Source organism: Phaenicophaeus curvirostris, chromosome 1 (assembly GCF_032191515.1).
Source record: "Phaenicophaeus curvirostris isolate KB17595 chromosome 1, BPBGC_Pcur_1.0, whole genome shotgun sequence".
Lineage (NCBI taxonomy): Eukaryota > Metazoa > Chordata > Aves > Cuculiformes > Cuculidae > Phaenicophaeus > Phaenicophaeus curvirostris.
In genome coordinates, this window is record NC_091392.1 from 163125685 (window position 1) to 163148934 (window position 23250).

A 23250-nucleotide genomic window follows, 5' to 3' on the forward strand; every position below is an offset into this window, starting at 1 on the left:
AAGGGCCAGCAGTAAGGCTTTTTCCAAATAGCCTGCGGTAGTTTAGGCAACAGCAGTGTCTGCAATCACGGCAGCTCTCCCTGCCGTAGACCAAACATTCTATTCTCACTCCATTAAATTGTCAAAACCACCTTCCTCATTCCCCTGCTACCCTCTCTGTAAAGGCTTCCCTGCTGGGAAGATCACAGCCATTACATTTACTAAAGCTCCTGCGGATGATGCAACACAGACCCTGGGAGATATTCACACCACCCCACAAGTGACAGCTCAGAATAACTCTCCACCTCCACAGGGCTGTAAGTCTCCCTGGATGGAGAGCAGCATCCACCTCCTCACTGGAGATCTACTCACTTGCACCAAACAACCACCGATTCTTAACATCAGTGTCTCTTGTATTGGTCCCATAAGAAGGGAAACATTTCTTACAGGATGCCTGGCTTGAGAATGGGCTAATATATTTAGTTAGGTTTATGTTCACAGTAAAGTGTTCATGTCAAGGTGGCACAGAAGATGAGATGTGGATGCTCTTCCTTCTAGCTAATGCCAAATTCAGATCCTGAGGTTCATGCAACGAGTTCTCTTTCAAATCCAAGACCTCCACAGCACTCAAAGCATGAGCAGTATTGGGAAGAAATAAATTCATGAAGAAAGAAAACTACTGGAGGAATCAGGCTTTTAAAAGCTCTGAGGTTCGCATTCATGTGACACAGGACACACCAGAGCCCTCAATCACTGCCCATGAAAGCGTAAGAGTACTTTTAACATCCCCTCTCACTCAGAAAACCATGCAGAGCTGAAAACATGGCCAATGAGGAAAGAAAAAGCCAAACTTTTTCACATAGGCAAAGTTTCTTCCTTAGCTTTTTATAAAATATTTTTCTTCAGTAGCTTTTCTGACTAGAATTTATTAGTATTTCTTTTGGTTCCAATGCGGTTTTCTGAGGAGCCCTTACATACATCAACATGGTGGAGTTGCCATATTTGCTCGCTAGGAATTCACAAAGTGTCCTCTAAGAAACACCTTTTTTCTAACTGAATGAATTCTAAAAGGTATTGGTTGGGAGGAGCAATGTGTATAAGGATATTGAGTTCTTTGATATGGAAAGCAAGAGAATGCAGAAGAATTTCAGCTGAGATTCAAGTTCCAACCATCTCTTATTGAAGACCAGAAGATTCCAAAACCACGTCATAGATGCATTTTTAAAGAGAGGATGGGATTGAGAAAATCTTGAGTAGAACCATCCCTTCGCTTTGCACCTCCTGCACCAGAGTCATCTTTGCCCTTACACAAAGGGTACAGCACTCAGTCTGCCCCACAGCCGGGAGAGGGTTTCTGTGATAGTGTCTCCAGCCATATTCAACCACAATGGTACAAGTCCCCAAACGGCAGCGTGTCCTGCATGTTTGTTCAGCCTGGAGAATTTCAGCTATTTTCAGACTGAATTCAGTCTCTGACTACAAAAATCATGCCAGCTCACCATCTCAGCCCGAGTTACAGACAGTTCTTCATGCTGAAAAGATAAGACAAGGAGAAAAGCAGCTGAACAAACAGCAGTCCTTGGGGATAACAAACAGGGCAAAACCCAGTGGATTTGACTATAGCTAATTGCATCCCTTGTCAGCAAAAGCTCGGTATGGGTGCACACCCACCATGCTTCTGAATCACTAATTTAGACTTTCCCTCTTTGCAAATCACTGTCTTGTGTCAACCTCAGTCTGCTGCTGTTATTACTGATGCTGAAGGAATTCAATAGCCATTAACCACTAAACCTAGACTAGCAGGAGCCAACTGTTACCAGTTTAGCTGTTTCCAGAAACACAAACAGCACCAGCAGGCTGACAGGTTTTAATGGCTGTTTCATGTGTTGTACAGCAAAGAACCAAGTATCTTGCCTGACAATTTGTCACATGTGGTTTTCATTAAATAACGATCACAATTCCATTTAGCATTCAGCACCAACATGTATATGACTGCACTCTCCAATGACCTACCTGTGGATCAAATCAAGACTTCACTATTAGAGGTAGGAAGAGGCATCCAGTGTCTCCGTTACAGAGTTTATAATTTCCCTTTTTCCATCATAACTCTAGCACTTGGTCTCTTGTGGGGAACACAAATAGGAACAGAAGGCAGTCATGGGTTATCCCAGCAAACTTGCAGTGTAAACATCCAACACAAAATCCTAGCAAGTACAGCGATCTGAAGCACAGGGCACTTGATGGTTTAGTAGAGATCAGCCTGACTGAATCAGCAGCTGAATTGGAAAACAGAGATTAGACCATCCAGTTTTCAGGAGATATTTTTACAAATCTCTGTTTTCTACAGAAAGCAAACATCTGCTCACCACCCAATGTTGCCTTCTGCCTGGAGCTACTCACTGGGTAAAAAAATGTGGAGGTCTCATTATGGAACCGCTATAAAAATTAATATTCACCCAAGATCATTCCATGGCTGTGAATACATCTTCCTCAAAACACATCAAAGTCTAGCAATAAAAGCAATGCCTTGCTCTCTTCATAGCAGAAAACATTTCCAGTTAAATTTGGCTCCATTATATCAATTCTGCACAGCTTTAGGATGCTCAATGCAGCAAATATCACAAGGCTTTTACTGACAGCTCTCTCAAAAATCCACTCTTCTAGCAAGGTGTTGGCCATAGGTGGAGAGATGATTGTCAGGTAATTGGGATTTGTTTGTTTTTTTTTTTAATCCTTTATTTTTCAAGACTGACCACTGTGCGCACACCACTAAGTTGTCATTAGCAGTTGATAAAGCTCTTCTGCTGGTCAGGAAGCCTTCAGACTGCAGAGCAGAAGCCCTCAATGCTACAAGGAGAGGTGGGTTCTACACACTAGATATTTGAAAGTGTATAAAAATAACTCCTGCAAAGGAGTCATTGCAATAAAATATTAGTTCTTCAACAGGTAGCGTTTTTTGTTAACTGCAGAAAAAGAGGTGATTTGCAAACCACAGCTTTGGCTCACGACCTCATAAAACACTGCACGTACCACCAATGTTTCCTTTCAACTTTTTAAGTCTACATAGAAATTTGAAAGGCAATGGTTCAGATTTGCCCCTGGAGAAGTTGGATACTTTACTGTAACATCAGCCCAAATGCAACATGCTGCAAAATAACCCACTCCAAAAGCGCATCACTGTCTGGAGATGGAATCTTTACATGGAGGAGATTTCATAACAATAAAAAGAACCAGTGCTTGGAGGATGCTAGTAGGCAGCTAGCTTCTTAACACTACACGTTAGGAAAGCACTGGGAAAAGAGACTTAGCCTTCTAGAAACCTCAAAGTGAATATCCAAGAAAATAAAGGCAGCAATTTCTGCTATTTTGCCAGTTCAGTTATGATAAAGTGCTACGGTTCAACCTCCAGAAGAGATGCAAGGAGCACTGTAAGATGTATTTATGGTGGTGCTAAGCAGAAATAAAAAGTACATGCCCAACTTTTGTGCCTTTGGAAATCCAGCAGAGGAACCCACAGGAGTTCTAGCTGGAAGTCTCCATTCTCTTTGATTAACTCAATCAAACAGCCCTGCCCTATTTGATATCAATTATATGCTGACAGTCCAGCATCAGGAGAGTAACAGCTTTTACAAATTAAATACATACTGATTTATAACTTGAGTGTTACCTTACATGTAATACCCAGAGCTCTGCTCAAACAACTACTTAAAAGCTGTGCAGAATCAGCTGTCTCAGAGATGGGTGGTCTTCACAGCTCAACTTGGGGAATGCTCAAGACAGATACTGCTCTTCATCACATGGTCCAGCACAGCAGAAGCCAGCAAGTTTCACACATTTCTAAATCCTCTGGATTACAGCATGAGCAGAGACTGCAAAAGGACCAGACAGGCCGGCACAGCAGATGACATCCCCCAACATCTCACGCTTGTGGCAGCAGTTTGCTAAGTGTAACCTGAATGACAAATAAGCCTTGTACCAAAATTTCTACATCTTCCTTTTTACCACTAGTCATAAAAGAAGGTGACCTGAAAAATGGCAAGGGAAACAGTAAGGATGGCGATAGGACACAGCGATTCCCCGCTCTGTCTGACATGGAGTCAGCTCCCTATCACAGACCAAAGGCACAACATGATACAGCCCAAAGTCGTCTTTCCAGGACAATGTGAAAAAAAAATTTTTAAATGTCTTTCTTTATAAATTCTTTTCAAGAAGTACTTACTGGCTGCTTTTTATGTCAATACAAAAGCTCTGTTATAATCTCCAGTAAATGACAAATAATTTTAAACTGATTAAATTACATCATATCACAATGTAATTGCCAGGATTTATCCAGATTAGCAAAACTGAACTGAAACTTCTGAAAATCATTTTTCATGTGCGCATTCACTACCTTCCAATTCCCACTTTAATGACAATGTGTAAATTTGCAATGCATCATTTGCATATGGCAGTAGAAGTAATAACACACCAAAGTCCAGAGTACTTCCACTTCTGCCTAACCAGTTACATGTACACTGGAGTCTGAGATTAAGAGTACAATGCATCAAGTAAATTAAATGATTCTACAGCCCTGAATCTGAAAGCTACTCTAGTGGAGCGACTATATTCCAAGAAGATACCTCCAAGAGCGTCTTGGAGAGCAGTTCCATAAGGTGAGCACTGGATGGGTCCCACAGAAGGGGACCATTGCAATACCTTGCTATTTCCACTTGGCATTAAAAAACCCTCTACATAAATGTGTGCCTGCCTTTCCACAAGAACCTTCAGATGTTATTTTTAAGCCAGATGTACTGCAGACTGCCACTTCAAACTGTGCTCACTTTGAACCCTTATACACAATCCATGCACATACATGACTTCGGTCATGTCTGGTGTGCTTTTTCCAACACAATAACATTTCCCAAGGCTGATTTTTCACATTAGGCCATTACTAGTTAGAGGAGGGACAGTTAATTTTCTTTTTATTTATTATGATTTCTGTAACACCTTTTCATCATATGTTGGATACCAAAAGCAGCACAGTCCTTTCCCACTATGTTCAAGCCTAGAAAAAGAGGTAATGAGATTTTTATTTTTTAATGAACAGTGCTAATTAGTATTTTTTTCCTAGCCAGTCTAAGTTACACATTCAGAGGACGTTAATGTAGTAAAACTACATTTGGTCTATGGAATATTTGCTGAATTGCTAGCACCAAAGGGAGCAACTGAGCTGTATCCACGTCTTCTTGAATCTTGAAAATGTTGATATAGGTAAATTTTTGTTTAATTCCATGTTCATGAAAGTGCCTGTAAATGAGAGACACAACACTACTTCAAACACCAGAGTCCTCCATGAAGACGCATGCCCCGGCAGATGCTGTATGTTGCAAGAGCTCACTCGCTGGCAGCCCAGAAGATTGCCACAGTAGTCCAGGGTCAGTGCTCATTGTTGTTTCTCTCTTATTTTTTTCAGTTTTAAAAAGGACCAAACACATTGTTCTGCAAGAGAGATGTTGACCTCTTCAATATCTTCCTGAAGGGAGGCTGCTTTAGTCTCCCATAGAAGGAAACGCATTAGCTCATGCTCTGCATTATTTGTGCAACTCTTTTCCTAATCTGCTCCAGAGTCTGCAAGGAAAATGAAATTTAAACCACGTTATATTCTGCTACGTTGCCATGCAGGTGGAGCTGCCAGCCTGCCATGCTTCCAGGTCTGCAACCTGACTCGGGGTAAGCCGGATGGATCAAAGTGGCAGGAATTCCCTCCAAGGAGATAAATCCCAGCAAAAAAAAAAAAAAAAAGAAATCCTCTTGACCCATGTCAGAAGGGGAAATCCCATGCCAGCTCTTTAATTAAAATTACAGCAAGTCAAGTAGCTGATACTTTTCCCCTCTCCTGGTAAGGGAGATGAGACATTGTTCACAAGGGTGTTCTGTCGTGCCTCACTGATCAACCGGCAGGCCAAGTCCAGGAAGAGTTTTTCCACATTATCAGATTCTTTTGCTGAGGTTTCCAGATAGTACATGTCCTGTGCTTCAGAAAACTCTGCAGCTCTTTGCTGGGAGACTTCCCTCTTATCAGCTAAGTCAATCTTATTACCTGCATTGATAAAAGATTTTAGAAAGGGAATTAATTTTGACTTCCAAAACAAGAGAAACAGAAGTTGATAAAGGTGTTGTATAAGTCTACGGACAGTGGTTTTGTTGTGAAACTCATCGTGCTTCTTCCCTCCAAATAGCGGATTCCCTATCCTACATGCAACTAACTTCATTTAATATCAGCTAATTTAATAAAACATGCCCTGTGAACATCCATGTCAGTTACCTTTAATTTAGCACCAGTGCATCTGTTTGCTCCTATCAACCAATATTAAAGGATTTCCATTTTAAGATCTATTGAAAAATACTGAAAAAACACTTAAAATGTCAATTAGGGCATGCAAGATACTAAACATGACATTTCTCATGTCATTATGAGGTTTAAAAGAAGCGTGGCATGGAAGGTTTCTTTCCTATATCAATACTCCCACAAAGGATTTGTCTGTCGAGGCTGGAAGAGGGATGGGTTCAAGGCCACTCTCAGAGTGAGGTAGAGTGAGAAACCAGCCCCTTCCTTTGGAGAGCTCAGTTTAGCAGAGTCAATTAATACCCAAGGCAAGCAGCTCGTAAGATTACACCCTATTACTGGCCACAGCCATTCAAACATGATGGTTTTGAAATAAATTAACCTTACAAGGAAGATAACAGACCAGGACCTGTGATAACTGGGGGCTGTGTCCATGGACTCAGCAGATTCAGGAGGAAACTGGTCTCGCTCCTACTAGCAATTTTATGAGAACTGGTGGGAGAAAAACAGCCCTTCCACTGGCAAGCCATGTCTTATTACCCTCCTCTTGTCCAAGATCCCCTTCCTCTCCTGATAAAGCAGTTTCTTGGCCCTGCTGCATACCCTGAAGTTACTTTGCTAAAGAAATTATCACTCAACACAAGCAGTTTGTGGGTGTCACCATCTTCAAAGCGTGTACTGTGCTGTTACGATTTATGGTTTGTGCTGCAGATCACAAAATCATAGAAAGGACATCTTTAACTCTACCAGGTTGCTCAGAGTCCCATCCAACCTGACCTTGAACATTTCCAGGCATGGGGCCTCCACTACCTCCCTGGGCAACCTGTTTCAGTGTTTCACCACCTTCATTGTAAAAGATTTCTTCTTATATCCAGTCTAAATCTACTGTCCCTCAGTTTAAAACCACCATTCCTTGTCTGTCACAACAGGCCTTGATAAAAAGTCTCCATCTTTCTTGCAGGCCCCCTTTAAGCACTGGAAGGTCATTCCGCAGCCTTCTCTTCTCCAGGCTGAACAAGCCTAACTCTCTCAGCCTGTCCTCGTACAGGAGGTGCTACAGCCCTTGCCTAATTTTCATGGCCTCCTCTGAACTTGCTCTAACAGACCCATGTTCTTCCTGTGCTAACGGCCCCAAAGCTGGACACAGGACTCCAGGTGAGGTCTCACCAAAGCAGAGTAGAGGGGCAGAATCACCTCCACTGACCTGCTGGCCGTGCTTCTTTTGATGCAGCCCAAGATACAGTTGGCCTTCTAGACTGCAATAATTAACTGATAATTAACTTTAATATTAATGCTGATAACTAACTTAATGGTCCCTAAAAAAACCCATGTATACATTTGTTAGTCATCTATTAATTATGTCTGCATCATTTGTACATGCACCATATCCTTCGCATGGAGTGTAATGTGTTTCTTGTAGGGAAGCTCCTTAAATCACAACATCCACTTGCAATACCCCTGGGGGATGTACCACAAAAGATTTTTAAAGACACTTTAAACACATTTTACAATCTTCTAGACTTTAATTTTAAAAAGCAAGCTATTAAAGGAGATAATGACACCGCAATATGAAACTTTTTGGCTTTCCTCAAGTTATTTTTGCATTGCTCTTTATATATCCTTGGCCTTTTAAAAGCCAAGTCCTAACTATCAGATGCTGCGAGCAGAGCACAGAAAAACTCGGGGAGGCAAAATAACCTTCACCTTGCCTGTAGCAGACAGATGGCCTGAGGTCTGCTGTAGCTTGAGTTAAAGCTCTAAAGATTAACATAGAATTCACGTACTTATTTTTAGTTTCCCTAAAATTCATGCAACGATATCCATTTTTGCAGCTCTGCCCCACCTGTGAATGCCACACAGCCTGACCTGGTTCCCAGTTCCCTGACCCAGTTGAGACGAGACTCTTCTTGTCCCACAACTATGGGGTCCAGCAACCTGCAGGTGAGCCTACCTTAAGCAGACAGAATCACAGAATGGTTTGAGTTGGAAGGGACCTTAAAGATCATACAGTTCAAATGCCACTGCCATGGGCAGGGACACTTTCCACTGGATCAGTGTGCTCAAAGCCTCATCCAACTTGGTCTTGAAGAACATCTCCAGGGATGGGGCATCCAGCACTCTCTGGGAAACCTGCTCCAGTGACTCACCATCCTCAAAGGAAAAAAATTCTTCCTAACGTCTCATCTAAATCTCACCTCTTTCAGCTCAAACTCATTCCCCTTCGTCCTATCCGTGCACTCCCTGATAAAGAGCCCCTCCCCACCTTTCCTGTAGGTCACTTTTTAGTACTGGAAGGCTGCTATAAGGTCTCCCTGCAGCTTTCTCTTCTCCAGGCTGGACAACCCCAACTCTCTCAGCCTGTCCTCATATGGGAGGTGCTCCAGCTCTCAGATCATCTCCGTGAGCTCCTCTACACTTGCTCCAACAGATCCATGTCCTTCTGGTACTGAGAACTCCAGAGCTGAATGCAGGGCTCCAGGTGACATCTCACAAGAGCAGAGTAGAGGGGCAGAATCCCCTCCCTCGACCTGCTGGTCACACTTCTTTGGATGCAGCCCAGGATAAGCCTGGCTTCCTGGGCTGCAAGCACACATTGCTGGCTCATGTTGAGCTTCTCATCTACCAGCACCCCTAAGTCCTTCTCTTCAGGGCTACTCTCAATTCATCCTCGTTTACCTGTAGATATATGAGCTGAGAGTCACAAGGGAAACTGCTCTATTCTTAGCTCAGTTGGTAGCTACAGCATCAGCACTTCAGTCTGACATGGGACTAACTAGTGGGAAGCATCCATCTCTGCATGCAATAGCTTTAGACCAGAAACAGGACCACACTTCAAGAAGTGGCTGTGGTGTCCTGAACACCAGTATCAGCATCCCGGGGTTGTTTGCAGACACTGCTTTTAAGGCATCAGCTGCACCCAGTGGCTCACCTGTGGTTGCTATCTGTTGGCAACAAGATCTGCCACACCAGTCTGAGCATCGTCCACCACCAGTTCCCACGGTTGCCACATTTTCTTCCTGCTAACAACTCCATCTGTCACCAAACCCTTGACATGCACAGCTCGTCCTCTCATCTCACCACCCCCAAAAAGGGATGATCGTCGCTTACCCACTAGCACGGTTATGACCTTATTGCTGGCATACTGCTCGATTTCTCGCAGCCACTCAGGGAGACACCGGAAGGATTCTTCACAGGTGATGTCATAGGTCAAGATTAATGCGTTAGCGCTGCGATAGTAACTCTGCGTGATGGACCGGAATCGCTCTTGTCCTGCTGTGTCCCAGATCTGCAGCTTTTTACATAACAAGGAAGGGTAAAAGGAGAAAAAAATATTTAACTTTTTCTTATTTGATAGCACCACTGTTTTGACCTAAAAAAGTCAAGCGACCTTGAGGGTAAAACCAAAGCTGGGAAAGCACTTAGCTCTCCTCCCCTTTGGCTTTTCTTCCCCCAGCATTTTTTGTCTCCATTCCTGCACTTGTGGATTGGAATGCAAGGCACAGAGTCAGCTGGCACAGTGGCTGATGGCTCCTGGAAGCCCCGGGTCTGCGAGCTTTCATGTGACTGCTAGCATCTCCCTCTGCTGTGGACAGAGCTGCTGGCTTGGAGTTACAACACAGGCACTGCAGTGAGAAAGTCATAGAATCATAGAATAACCAGGTTGGAAGAGACCCACTGGATCGTCGAGTCCAACCATTCCTATCAAACAGTCACTTCCCCTGCCTCTGAAACCCAACCAGCAGCAGCATCCATTTATCTCTCCTCTAGCTCCTCAAGTTATAGTTATCCTGAGATGATGCACTGATGGATGGAAACCACAATAGTGAACAAGGAGCTCAGCTGAAGCCTGATTCAAAGGCTCCAAACATGTTTCCTTTCTATAACTTCAGCCATCTCGCCCAGTTGCTTGCTGCCTGTGTTCTCAACATGCAGAACTGTTTGACATGTCCTTAACTACATCAAAGACGTCATAACTGCTTGGCAAACCTACCGGGTTAAGGAAAACAACATATATTTCCCAATACTAATATTGTTTTTAAAATTTGACCATCTGATATTTTTTGGCAGGTCATGAAAACCTTCAAAAAAGCAGTCAAAGAAACAGACATCCAAAATGAAACCATTTCAGCATAAAAGAGCACTTCTCTGCTTCAGCTTTCTTTTTTTAAAGCATCTCCCCCTGGAATTAAATATGTGAAAGGCTGATTTCCAGCCAGAATCCTGTGTATTTTGGATTTTGGGAAGAAAATGTTAAAGTATTTGAGATTCCTTCCATGTATCTAGCAGCCTCTAGCACAGAAAACTTTATTCTTGCCCAGTTCCAAAGTCAAACTATGCCAGCTACTCATCATAAATGTGTTAGTTTGAAATGAGAGCTCCCAGTGGCAGCTTTCAGACATGGGGTATGATTTTGAGAGAGTACAATTTTCCAGAGAAAGTGATTCATGGCTGGCTCACAGCTCGTGGGCACCATTGTGCTTGATCTCTTGGCACAGTTGCTTTGAAACAGCTGAACCTGGCACCTGCAGTTCAGTAACATACAAAACCAGAAGTGAAATTACTTGCATATGAAATTCAGACAACAAATGCGTCCTCATTGAAACAAATCTGCACCTAAAATCTGGCAGGTGGAAAAATACTGATAATATTGTTGCTGCTCAGCTGTTTTCTTACTGGTTACAGTCAAGAGTCTACATGTGAGCTGGGTGCAGATGGCAGGGAAGAGTTCCTGACCTCATAGACACTGATGAACTCTTCCTGCACCCCACATGGACAGCTCACACTTCAGACCACTGATTACTTAACAGAATCATAGAATCATTAAAGTTGGAAAAGTCACCCAGTGCAATTGTCAGCCCAACACCACCATGCCTACTAAACCAGGTCCTGAAGTGCCACATCCACATGTTTTTTTGTATACCACTAGAGATGGGGACTCCACTTCCCTGGGAAGCCTCTTCCAGTGTTTTACCACTTCCAGTAAAGAAAATTTTCCTATTATCCAAGCTAAACCTCCCCGGTCCACCTTGAGGCCATTTCCTCTCTTCCCATCACCTGTTACTTGGGAGAAGAGACCAGCACCCACATGATTAAAACGTCCTTTCACATAGCTGAAGAGAGCAATACGATCATCCCTCGGCCTCTTCTCCAGGATAAACAACTCCAGATCCCTCAGTCACCGAATTATTTCTGCCAAATAAAATATTTTACAGCAACCATTTTACTTGTATCTTTTCTTCAGAGGAACCAAAGGACAGTGTCTGAGTCAGCCTTCAAAAAACCTAGATGTTTATATCCTTGGAGCCAGACAATGCTAACCGCTCTCCCAACATCTGCACATACATGACAAGCTGAGAGAGCTGGGGTTATTTAGCCTGGCGAAAAGAAGGTTTCAGGGAGACCCTATAGCAGCCTTGCAGTACTTAAAGGGGGTCTACAGGAAAGATATGAACAGATTTTTTAGCAAAGCCTGTTTCAACAGGACAAGGAGTAATGGTTTTAAACTGAGGGAGAGTAGATTTAGACGGGATATAAGGTAGACATTTTTTACACTGAGGGTGGTGAAACACTAGAATACGTTGCTCAGGGAGGCAGTGGAGGCCCCATCCCTGGAAACATTCAAAGTTAGGTTGGATGGGGCTCTGAGCAACCTGAGAGAGTTAAAGATGTCCCTGTTTATGTAGGGAGATTGGACTGGATGACCTGTACAGGTCTCTTCCAACCCAAAGCATTCTATGATTCTGTGATTTAGCTTTACACATATGAACACTTCCTCCAAATGCAATAACATCACAGGTCCATATAGCACAGTGCTCTGTCTGTGACATTAAGGATGTTTAGCTTTGACCAGCGTGATAACTGCCATCTACTTGGCTTGAATTCATGTAACCTCTTAGTCCAGGTGCTGCGCATATTTTTGGCTTTACTAGGAAAGGCCAGGCATGTCAAAAGCCCCTCACCTGCATGCCTCTGTCAGGAAGCTTTAGGAGCCACTCACACTTAAACACGGCTACAAGGAAAGCTGGGGAGGGGCTCTTCATCAGGGAGTGCAGGGATAGGACAAGGGTGAATGGTTTTAAGCTGAAAGAGGGGTAATTTAGATGAGATATTACAAAGAAATTGTTCACTGTGAGCGTGGTGAGGCACTGGAGCAGGTTTCCCAGAGAAGTCATGGGTGCCCCATCCCTGGAGGTGCTCTTCAAGACCAAACTGGATGAGGCTCTGAGCAACCTGATCTAGTGGAAGGTGTCCCTTCCCATGGCAGGCAGTTGGAACTTAGTGATTTTTAAGGTTCTTTCCAACACAAACCATTCTTTGATTCTATGACCTGATATGGCTTGCACACAGCTTTCATTCTAGCAATTCCATTTCTGCTGGCTTTCAAATTTAATTTTGAAAAGCTGAGAAGCATTTTTCCCCAGAAATCTATAATTTATTTTCCAGTCTGAAAACCTTTGTGCTAAACAGCTCTGCTCTCTCATCCTGGATCCCAGCAGACATGCAGGAGATGCTGCCCAGCACAGAAGTGGAGTCATGGCTCAGGCACTATTAAATGAGCTGACAGCCACAGAAGCGCCTCGTTTGACTGAGTTGTCATTTTCATTGCTCTGTGCTCTGACTCATTCCTGCTTTTCCTGCTCATTAAATGTTTATTCTCACTAGCACTTCTTACTCAAAAACTTACAGCTACAAGATCACTCCCTGAAAGAAATCTGTTTGCATTTCAGACTCCAGAAGGCTCATCCAAATGCCCAAACATATCACAGTAAGGTTCCTCCCAGGCTTAACCATTGTGGCTGAGCTCAGGCAACTCCAATTTACTCTGCTGGTGGGGTCAGGGAAGGGAATATAATTTACCAACTCATTATTTGATATGTGAAATATAGCTGGTATACCAGCTTACTAAGGCTCTGTGAAACTCAAGCCAGCCCTAAGGTGATAAAGAGAGCTGTTTCAGTGGACACTTGTATATTCATCAGATGTTTGCAGGGCAGCAGGCACTGGTAATGAGTTTGCATTTAGCTTGTAGAGCTTCCCTGAACTGTCCTTCCCCTGAGATAGCCCATGTTGGCATAACTGCTCCACAGTTTCTCTTATGGAGTTTGCATCCTCAGTCCAAGCTAGTCTTAAAACAGGATTACATCACAGAATCCTAAAATGGTCACAGAATGGTTTGGACTGGAAGGGTCCTTAAAGATTATCCAGTTTCAACCCTCCTGCAGGGACACCTTCCACTAGATCAGGTTGCCTGGAGCCTCACCCAACCTGGCCTTGAACACCTCTAGGGATGGGGCATCCAGCACTTCTCTGGGATACCTGCTTCAGTGCCTCACCATCCTCAAAGGAAAAAAATTCTTCCTAATGTCTCATCTAAATCTCACCTCTTTCAGATTAAAACCATCCCCCCTTGTCCTAACCTTGCACTCCCTGATGAAGAGTCGCTCCCCAGCTTTCCTGTAGGCCCCTTTAAGTATGGGAAGGCTGCTATAAGGCTTCCACAGAGCCTTCTCTTCTCCACACTGGACAACCGAAACTCTCTCAGCCTGCCCTCCTATAGGAGGTGCCATCAGATCACCTCCCTGGCCTCCTCTGGATTCACTCTAATAGATCCATGTCCTTCCCATTCTGAGAACTCCCAAACAGAACACAGGACTCCAGGTGAGGTCTCATGAGAGCAGAGCAGAAGAGGAGAATCCTCTCCCTCGCCCCGGTGGCCATGGTTCTTTGGATGCAGCCCAGGATATGATTGGCTTTCTGGGCTGAAATTACACATTGCTGGCTCATCGTGAGCTTCTCATCCACCAGCACTAACAAGAGCACCGAGTTAAATGCAGACAAATCCTTAGGAGGAGTTCATCTGTCCAAAAAACCAGACCTTGAATATAAGCACTGTTCTTAAGTATCCATTTGTACTCGACAGGGAACCAGAAGCTTGGAAAGGAGACTTGTCTGAAGGGGATGGGATTAATCTTCATCAGGGATTGCCTTTTTCCCTCCATTGACCAGGACAATCTTGAGGCAGCTGGTATAAGCCAGGTATATATGGGAAAAAATTAATTCCACCTTCTGTGCAGTACATAAGCCATTTACCAGCTTCATTTCACTGAGCTGCTTCACTGGAGCTAGTTTTGGCTGAAAGAAGCACCTCTACTGTCCGAGGAGCCTGGACAAGCCGCATCCATGTCCTAGCCAACCCTGCTACACCATCTGCCTGCTAATAAGCATTACAACCACTGGGTGAAACACCAAGAGCATAAGAGCTACATGTGATCCTCATTGCATTCCTGCCTGCTGCTCTGTTCCACTGGCGCAGTGAGTGCTGAACATTAACTCAGTCTTTATCAGCAGAAGGTATTTATACCTCTTGTCCTTCTCCTGCTCAGGCTGGAAGGTCTCATGGTTAGGGGCCATCACTTGCCATAGGCTTGTACAGTTCCTCATGTCAGCCTGCTAACATGACCATGGCTTTTAAAATCTGTCCTAACCCTAGAATCATAGAATAGTTTTGTTCAGAAGAACTTAAAGACCATCCAGTTCCAACCCCCTGCCACAGGCAAGGACACCTTCCACTGGATCAGGTTGCTCCAAGTCCGATCCAACCTAGCCATGAACACCTCCAGGGATGGGGCATCCATGACTTCTCTGGGCAACCTGTTCCAGTGCCTCACCACCCTCACACTAAAACATTTCTTCCTAATATCTCATCTAAATCTACCTTATTTTCTTCTGAAAAAAAAACCCTCTCTGCACTGAAATACAGGTGAAAAATCCAGGGCTCAAAATCTGCACGAGTCCACTGTTCCCATCTCATCACTCACACAAGCTTAAAAACGGGTCTCAATGCCACATCTAGCTACTGTCACACTGCTGCCACTCTCCTATTTGCTCATTAGTAGATTTGAAGATGGCAGCAAAAGGGGAAAAAACCTGTCTTCCACTTTGATGCCTGTGGATTTAATGCAGGCTGAGTAATTCCAGGAGCAGCCCAGAGATCCTAGACATCTTGATATTAGAGGCTCAGATAACCATACTCTTCTCCCACCTCAACCTGTGTGGCCAGCAGGTCAAGGGAGGTGATTCCTCCCCATCTATTCCGCTCTCATGAGACCCTACCTGAGTACTCTGTCCAGTTCTGGAATCCCCAGCCTAAGAAGCATATGGAACGGGTCTAGAAGCAGGGCCATGAAGATGATCAGAGGGCTGGAGCACCTCCCATATGAAGACAGGCTGAAAGCATTGGGATGGTTCAGCCTGGAGAAGAGAAGGCTCCAGGGAAACCTTATATATCAGAGCCAGCAAAGCCTGAGCCATGTCAGACAACCCTGTACTTCCCCATGTGCCGTTTTGCAGTGGGAGAGCTGCAGCAAGAAACCTCAGCTATGATACTGCCACATGAGTTTACACTTAAAACCAACAGGCTCCTACCTTTACTTTTTCACCATTTATCTCCACGGTTTTAATCATAAAGTCAACCCCAATCGTGGCTCCTTGACCCGGTGGGAAAAGCCCCTGAAAGAAAATCAGAGTTTCACTAAGCAACTTTTTGTAGCAAGACAAAACTCTCTCTAGGTGTCAAACCCCACCTTTTTCCATCCTCAAAACCATTCCTCCCTTGTTCCCTTCCCCAGACACTTATTTCCATCACATTTAGAGAGGAAAACATGACATTTCCCCAGTTTAAAGGTTATCATACTTCAACCCCACAGCATTTTTCCTGCCTACATGTCCCCTAATCATGTAGCAAGTTGTTGACTTCAGAGGAGAAGAAGGGAGAAGAACCACCAAACAGGAGAAGAAAAGGAGAATGCATCCAGGGATAAAGGGACAGGGAGAGTCCGTCTGCTTCTGTGCAGTTGGAAGAGCTAAGGGAAATGCAAATGTGAAGCCTTCATCCTACTTCCCAATGCATTGAAAGAGGTGTGAGCATCCATGTGGAATGAGATGCTTCGCTCCTGCAACCTCATGCCTTCCCTCTCCCCTCCACCACATATCATGGCATGGAAAGACATTTCTAGCAGCTCTCAGCACCGCTCATCACATGTCTGCACAGTATTTTGGGAGCGAAGGACGGGGCCAGGCACGGCCAGCACCACAGCAATGGCAAGGGCCAGCATGATGCTGGTGGCATTTGACTGTAGCACCAGCAGTAAGGAACAGCAGCAGCAAACCAAACCAAAAATTAAACAAAGCTTTTTGGTTTCCAGTGTCTATGTCTACGAAGTCATGTTCATTTGGGGGCATGTTCATCCTCTAAAACAGCTGCTCTGCCAAAGCCCAGGCAGCAAAAATGGTCACAGATTTTTGCGGTTAACTCTTTGATTCACTGGTTTGATTGCCACTGGCTGTCATATGCAGTTGGAGAGTGTTTAACATCACCATGGCTTTAAAACTAAAATTAACAGCGAGGGGGAAATTTGCTGACAATTCCTAGAGGACAGTGCAATAAAAAACTCATAACTTAGGTTTTATAGTGCATAATCTGCTGCCCCAGATCGCAAAAGCCTAATCCTTTCCCTGCTCTTCTGCTACAAAAAAGGTCTGGTGTTTAACAGAATACACTGGACTGACAGCCCAGGATGCAGATTATTTAATGATCTACTAATGCCAAACAACAGGCAGAGCTTTGTGCAGTGGCAGGAGTGATGGGGAAGAGAAGGAACATGAGAGAACACCAGGAGATGTGCTAGTCCCTGTAACTGGTCCAGAGCACATCCAAATCAGGAAATGTTTTCCCAGTAGCTTTCAGAGAAGACTTTCTAGCTTAAGAGAGAGTTTAGGTCCCCAACAGGGGTAAGTACAGCACTAGATACAGATGCGCTGCTGGTCCTAGTATGTTGCTATAGGTGATGCACACACCAAGAGTGCAGAGAAATTCCTCAAAGTTGCAATGCCAGCAAAGCCCTTGGCGCAAAGCCACAGGCTCCACACTCCTCCCAGCGCTGTCCTCACCCTGATGTCCCACATCCAAGAGGGGGCCAGTCTTACCTGAGTAAAGCGACGGACTAAGCAGGTCTTCCCCACACCAGCATTACCAATTAAAACAATTTTGAAGAGGAAATCATAATCTTCCATACTCATTTATGCAGCTGCAAGAGAGAGAAAGAGAGCACAACACAATGTGAACCAAGGTAGTAGGGACATGCCTTTTTATTTCTGCTGAACTTTATTCTTCCAAATACCAGAACAAAGGTCTTCATGTGTGTGCATCACTATGAGATAAGAGAGAAAAGCCCTTCCCACTCTGAGTGGGGGCATCCACGTTAGTTCAACATCAGTTGCCATGAAACCTCAGCCATGTTTTTGCTTTCCATGTGACCTGGCTGCTTGTGAAGTACAGATACTGGTTCTCAGCTTTCAGAGCAATGCTCCACAAGCTCAAGGCACCATTTCTTAGATTCCCCCAAATGTTTGTTTCTCTTTTAATTGTGCCAGCTCCAAAGGACAGCGTGCCACGCTGCCCAAGGGGATTGCGTAATTTATTTCTGTTGGAACAATACAGCACAAGAAGGACATGGATCTGTAAGAGCAAGTCCAGAGGTGGCCACAAAGATGATCTGAGGGCTGGAGCACTTCCTGTATGAGGACAAGCTGACACAATTGGGCTTGTTCAGCTTGTAGAAGAGAAGGTCCCAGGGGGACCATATAGCAGACTTCCAGTACTGAAAGGGGGCTACAGGAAAGCTGGGGAGAGACTCTTTATCAGGGAGTGCAGGGACAGGATGAAGGGAAATTGTATTAAGCTGAAAGAGATTTAGATTATATATTAGGAAGAAATACTTTCCTGTGAGAGTGGTGAGGCACTGGCATAGGTCTGCCAGAGAAGTCATGGATGCCCCATCCCTGGAGGTGTTCAAGGCCAGGTTGAATGAGGCTTTGAGCAACTCGATCCAGTGGAATGTATCCCTGCCCATGGCAAAGGGTTGGAGCTGGATGATCTTTAAGGTCCCTTCCAATCCAAACTATTCTGTGATTCTATGAATACCCAGAAAAACACTGTGACCTCCTCCAGGCAGGCGCTGGGTGCCTACGGAATGGGGCTGGGGTACACATAGGGGCAGAACAGATGGGAAAATTAAAATAATTTTAAAACAAAAGTAGTAGCATTTGCCTTAAAGACTAAATGAGCTCATTTGCTAAAATCTTAGTGGGGAGAGGGGCAACAGTTTGGCTGAAATGCATCAAAAAAGGATTTTAGAAGAAATAATCAATGATATCAGGAATACTGCTATCACTACGATAATTTTCTTTAGTTTTGTGAGGACAGCTTACTGGGTGTAAAGCTCAAACGAGGAGTGAACATGGAGCCTGGGGGAAAGGATCTAGCATGCATCATCTCCACCAAGTCCAACTTCCTCAGCAGGATGCAAAGACAGATGTTTCAGCAATGTCACAGAAGATGGGCAAGGTTGCAGGGAATAGGGAAAGACCTACAGGGCTTTCTTAGGCCACTCAAAGTATGACAATGACAGAAAAGATAAATGCAGAGTTTGCTGCAGCTGACCAAGGCATGAGGGATGTGTATGCACACCTCTATCTCCAGTGCACCCACCACTGACACCACAACCAAAGAGCAGTCTGTAACCTTTGAGAAAAGCAACGAGCAGCAGGAAAGATTCGGTTAGATATTTTAGACAGATAGGAAAAAACACAGACAAGGGAGCAGAAGGGCAGCATCCAAACCCAGCTGTGTCCAGGAGAATACAGACTGGTTTGGAGTAATGGCATAAGAGACATGAGGAAGGAGACAGCAGTTGCGATACCAAGTAAGGCGATAGCTGAGAACTAGTAATTAGCCCACCTGTACCTATAGGTGTACCTATAGTGGGTGCAGAGACAGACCCAAGGACAGGAAGTGCAGGAGATGGGGGAAAGGAGGAGGAACGAGAAAAGTACAGAATTCTAGAATGGTTTAGGTTGAAAAGGACCTTAAAGATCACCTAGATCCAACCCTCCTGCCCTCGGCAAGGACACCTTCCACTGGATCAGATTGCTCAAAGCCTCATCCAGCCTGGCCTTAAGATCTCCAGGAATGGGGCATTCGCAACTTCTCTGGACAAGAGAAGTATGATGAAATATCTATCCTCAGCAAAGCCCCAGATTGCTTAGAGGGTTTTTACAGAGCTGACAAAGGGAGTAAATGCAGCATGGGTGAAACTAGCTCCTCGCAGTTTCAAACGCAGCTCAAAGGCAGAATGCCCTCTCCCGCTGACTCCAAAGATCCTTACTTGGGAGGGTTCACTGCCACCCTGCTGTGGCTGCACACCAGAAGCTCCAGTTACAGACCGTGGTTGTACCACACAGCTGAGATGGGATTATAATCAAACAGCCAGCGAGTACAAGATAAAACTGAGACAGCATAGGTCAGCCTGGCAGGGCACACGGAAATAATTCTCCAAGCACCACCAAGAGCCTGGTGGACCAGAGGGCAAAAGAAATGGAAGACTGATTCAGCACCATCACGTCTATGTGATCCTTGGCCTTTCCAGCAGCCAAAGAAAGGTAAGCATACAATTAGTGACTAATGATCTGCATCACATCAGCAGATGGTTAGCAGGGACACAGCTGAGTCACTACATGGATGTGTCGCTTCACCTGACACAGTGACATAACACGGCACTTGCCTTGCTGCTGCTTTGCCCCTGTAAAGTGTCACCAAACAGCAGCAGCTGGAGCTGCCCTAAGGATGCTCTAATCTGACATTGCTCCGACAGGCAAGACCTAGCAGCTCCCCCTTAGTTCTTAATACACTGAAAGAGCGGGACCCTAAAGAGCAGCCTCAAAAAATGCCCTTTTTTATTTTCTGGGTTTGTTATTTTGTGTAATCCTTTCATATCTCCATGCCTAGTTTTCCCAGAGTGGGACTGGATAACAACAGTATTAAGAACACGTTGACAGTGCTCTTACAATTGAGGCTAAATGTTAATGTATGGTTTCAAGCTTTCACACCAGCCAGCGTGAAGGAAGATGTGATCATCCACTAAAAGCTATTTCAAGACTAACAAGACTTCCTCAGCACTGGATAATTATCCCTGGGATGTTTCATATCCCAGAGGGCACGGCTCCCCCCGGAGGGATTTCAGTTCTATTACTTGTACCCTAAACAACCCAATGTTCAAATTTATCTTCTCAGGAAGCTTAAAAATAAACTTCCTCTGCAGATCTTGAAGCTCAGAAACGCTAGATGGCTCAGACATAGCCTAGAGTTATGTCTGATCCCCTTCATTAGGCTCCAAGACTAATCACATGTGATAATCACCCCAGTCGGGAACTGGAAGATGGGCCAAGGCCATAAAACAACACGACAATGAGATTAAATGCCAGAACTGAAATGACATGAAAAGTCAGGGCTAGGGAGGGCAGAAAGCAATAGAGAATAGAGAATAGAGAGGAGTCAGGAATAGAGAGGAGTCATGTGCGAATCGAGTAGGCAGGTGAGGTTGGCCATCACTGTGCTGTCATTTCCCTGTTCACCAAAATCAGTGTTTCTCCCTTCAACATGCTCTCACACTGACCTACCACGCCATCAACACGGAACACAGGAACATTGCATCAGTTACTGTTATGAAATCTTCTTCTGCAAGCTGAGCCTTTCAGCCAAGTGACCTTTGCTGCTGACTCAGCCTCATGCAACCCTCCCTTTCCCCAGGGAAGATGTGTCTCAACCTCTGCCCTGGTTGTCACAGACAGGGAATGCGCATCTCAGCAATACATCACACTTTGAATTATATGACTTAAAAAAAGCGAAGAAATAGAAAATGCAGAGTGCAACATTGCTTGGTTTGGGGATTTGTTCGTTTTTCTGCTTACTGTGTTCTTGACTTTGCAAGCACAGGGCTCTGCCTTGCATCCCTGCAGTGGATGAAGGCATTAGGGTCACAGCTGCCTGTCCCACACTTTGGCCGAGTGAAGACTCTGCAGCAAGGGCAAGTGAACGGATGCCTGTTCGTGCCTTAGCCACCCCCCAACACATTTGTATAAATCACAATCGGGGTTGGCTACAGCACAGAGACATGCCCTGTCAAGAGATGAAGCAGAAGCACAGCCTGAGGGTGCCAGCAGGCAGAAAATTTTGTTTCCCAACCGTTTTTACAGTTTATACAGCTCGCACCCCATCCAGCCCTCGCAGGTCATGACTCCCCTGGGCTGTTCCCACCAGCCTCCTGAAGGTTTTACTTGATTTGGGTCACTGCTCAGCTCCACTCCATCACACAACCCACACATGATCACTGCGGGCAGGAACAAGGAGCCAGAAGGGGGCAATCGAAGCACAGAGGCCACCCGGAGAGGTGGTCCATCTGCAGCCAAAGGATTGCAGGGGACATTTCAGGCTTAGCTGGTTTTCTTTTCTGGGGCACGACAGTGCACTAAATGCTTTTAGTATTTTTCAATTACTAATTCCAGTTCAAACAAAAGATTTGCGAGATCCACCCAAAAGCAGAAGGGCCAGGGGCTTTCACCACTCCTCCCCCTCACCAAGCTCATACAAGCAAGCTCCAGCTCTCATGGAGACACCCAAAAAGGAAGTGAAGAAGCTGTGGGCTGCCTTCCCCATGCAGCCAACACTGCTGTAAAACAAACACCAGTCCTTCCAGCTTCTCCCATAGAAACTCTCTCCCACAGTGTGGTCACCAAAACTTGGCCCTCTCAAAAGACCTCTAAGCTCATTCAGTCCAACCATTAGCCCAAAACCACGGTGCCTACTAAACCATGTCACAAAGTACCACATCCACACATTTTTTGAACACCTCCAGGAATGGTGACTCCACCATTGCCTCTTCCAGTGCTTCACCTCTCTTTCCAAAAAGACATTTTTTCTAATATCCAATCTAAACCTAGCCTGATGCAACTTGAGGATGTTTCCTCTTACCCTGTCACTTGCTACTTGGGAGAAGAGACCAGCAACCAACTTGCTACAACCTCCTTTCAGGTAGTTGTAGACAGTGATAAGGTTTCTCCTCAGCCTCCTCCCGGCAAAACAAGCTCAGTTCCCTCAGCCGCTCCTCTAGACCCTTCCCCAGCTCCATTGCCCTCTTCCAGATGTGCTCCAGGCCCTCAATATCTTTCTTGGCGTGAGCAGCCCAACACAGAACACAGGATTTGAGGTGCAGCCCCACCAGCACCAAGTACAGGGGCATAACCACTTCTCTACTCCTGCTGGCCACGCTATAGCTGATCCAAGCCAGGATGCTGTCAGCCACCAGGGCACAATGCTGCAATTATCCACAGTAAATACATGCTTCATGGAGTAAGATATCCCAGGTATGTTTCATTTATTCCCCTACAGGAGCACCTCAACCTGCACTTGCTCCATTCACCTCTTAGTTCTCCCTGATCCACCTTGGTTTACTTAACATTGTTTACTGTCACTTGAATCATTTATTTTATAAATTTTTGCACCATTTTTTCATGCATTAGCTTGGACAAGCACAGAGGGTTCCTCTTCATCTCTGCCCTACTATGATCATGACATGCTCAGTCTCTTCAGGTACCAACTAAGTAGCAGAAACAAAAGGCAAAGTTCAAATACAATCTGGCAGACGTGAATGACTGAAGTAATAAAATTCTCCTTCAGATGGATGAAACCACAACTCCACCTGGCCCTCATCAGCCTTTACACCAGCATCAGTCTTTGCACAAAACAAACAGCAAATGTGACAAAGACTCTAGCACTTCTTAATGGTTTGAGAACAGCTGTAAAGAGAAGGATTTCAGGGTGCAGGTAGATGAGAAGCTCACTAAGAGCCAGCAATGTGTGCTTGCAGCCCAGAAAGCCAATCATACCCTGGGCTGCATCCAAAGAAGTGTGACCAGCAGGTTGAGGGTGGGGATTCTGCCCCTCTACTCTGCTCTTGTGGGACTCCACTGGGAGTCCTGCATTCAGTTCTGGAGTCCTCAGCAGAGGAATGACATGGATCTGTTAGATGAGATACTAGGAAGAAATGTTT

General features: G+C 44.9%; 1 protein-coding gene across 1 annotated transcript in view; it reads right to left on the reverse strand.

Annotated features, from left to right (window-relative positions):
* Positions 1 to 1831: 1831 nt before the first annotated feature.
* RAB30 (RAB30, member RAS oncogene family) overlaps positions 1832 to 23250 on the reverse strand; it is a 54662-nt gene continuing 33243 nt past the window's right edge. The window contains exons 2-5 of the mRNA XM_069879908.1: positions 17291 to 17391; positions 15731 to 15814; positions 9413 to 9596; positions 1832 to 6058 (exon numbers count right to left, since the gene is read on the reverse strand). Coding sequence (XP_069736009.1) covers positions 5808 to 6058; positions 9413 to 9596; positions 15731 to 15814; positions 17291 to 17383 — 612 coding nt within the window. The 5' untranslated portion in view covers positions 17384 to 17391 and the 3' untranslated portion in view covers positions 1832 to 5807. The remainder of the gene's footprint in view (positions 6059 to 9412; positions 9597 to 15730; positions 15815 to 17290; positions 17392 to 23250) is intronic.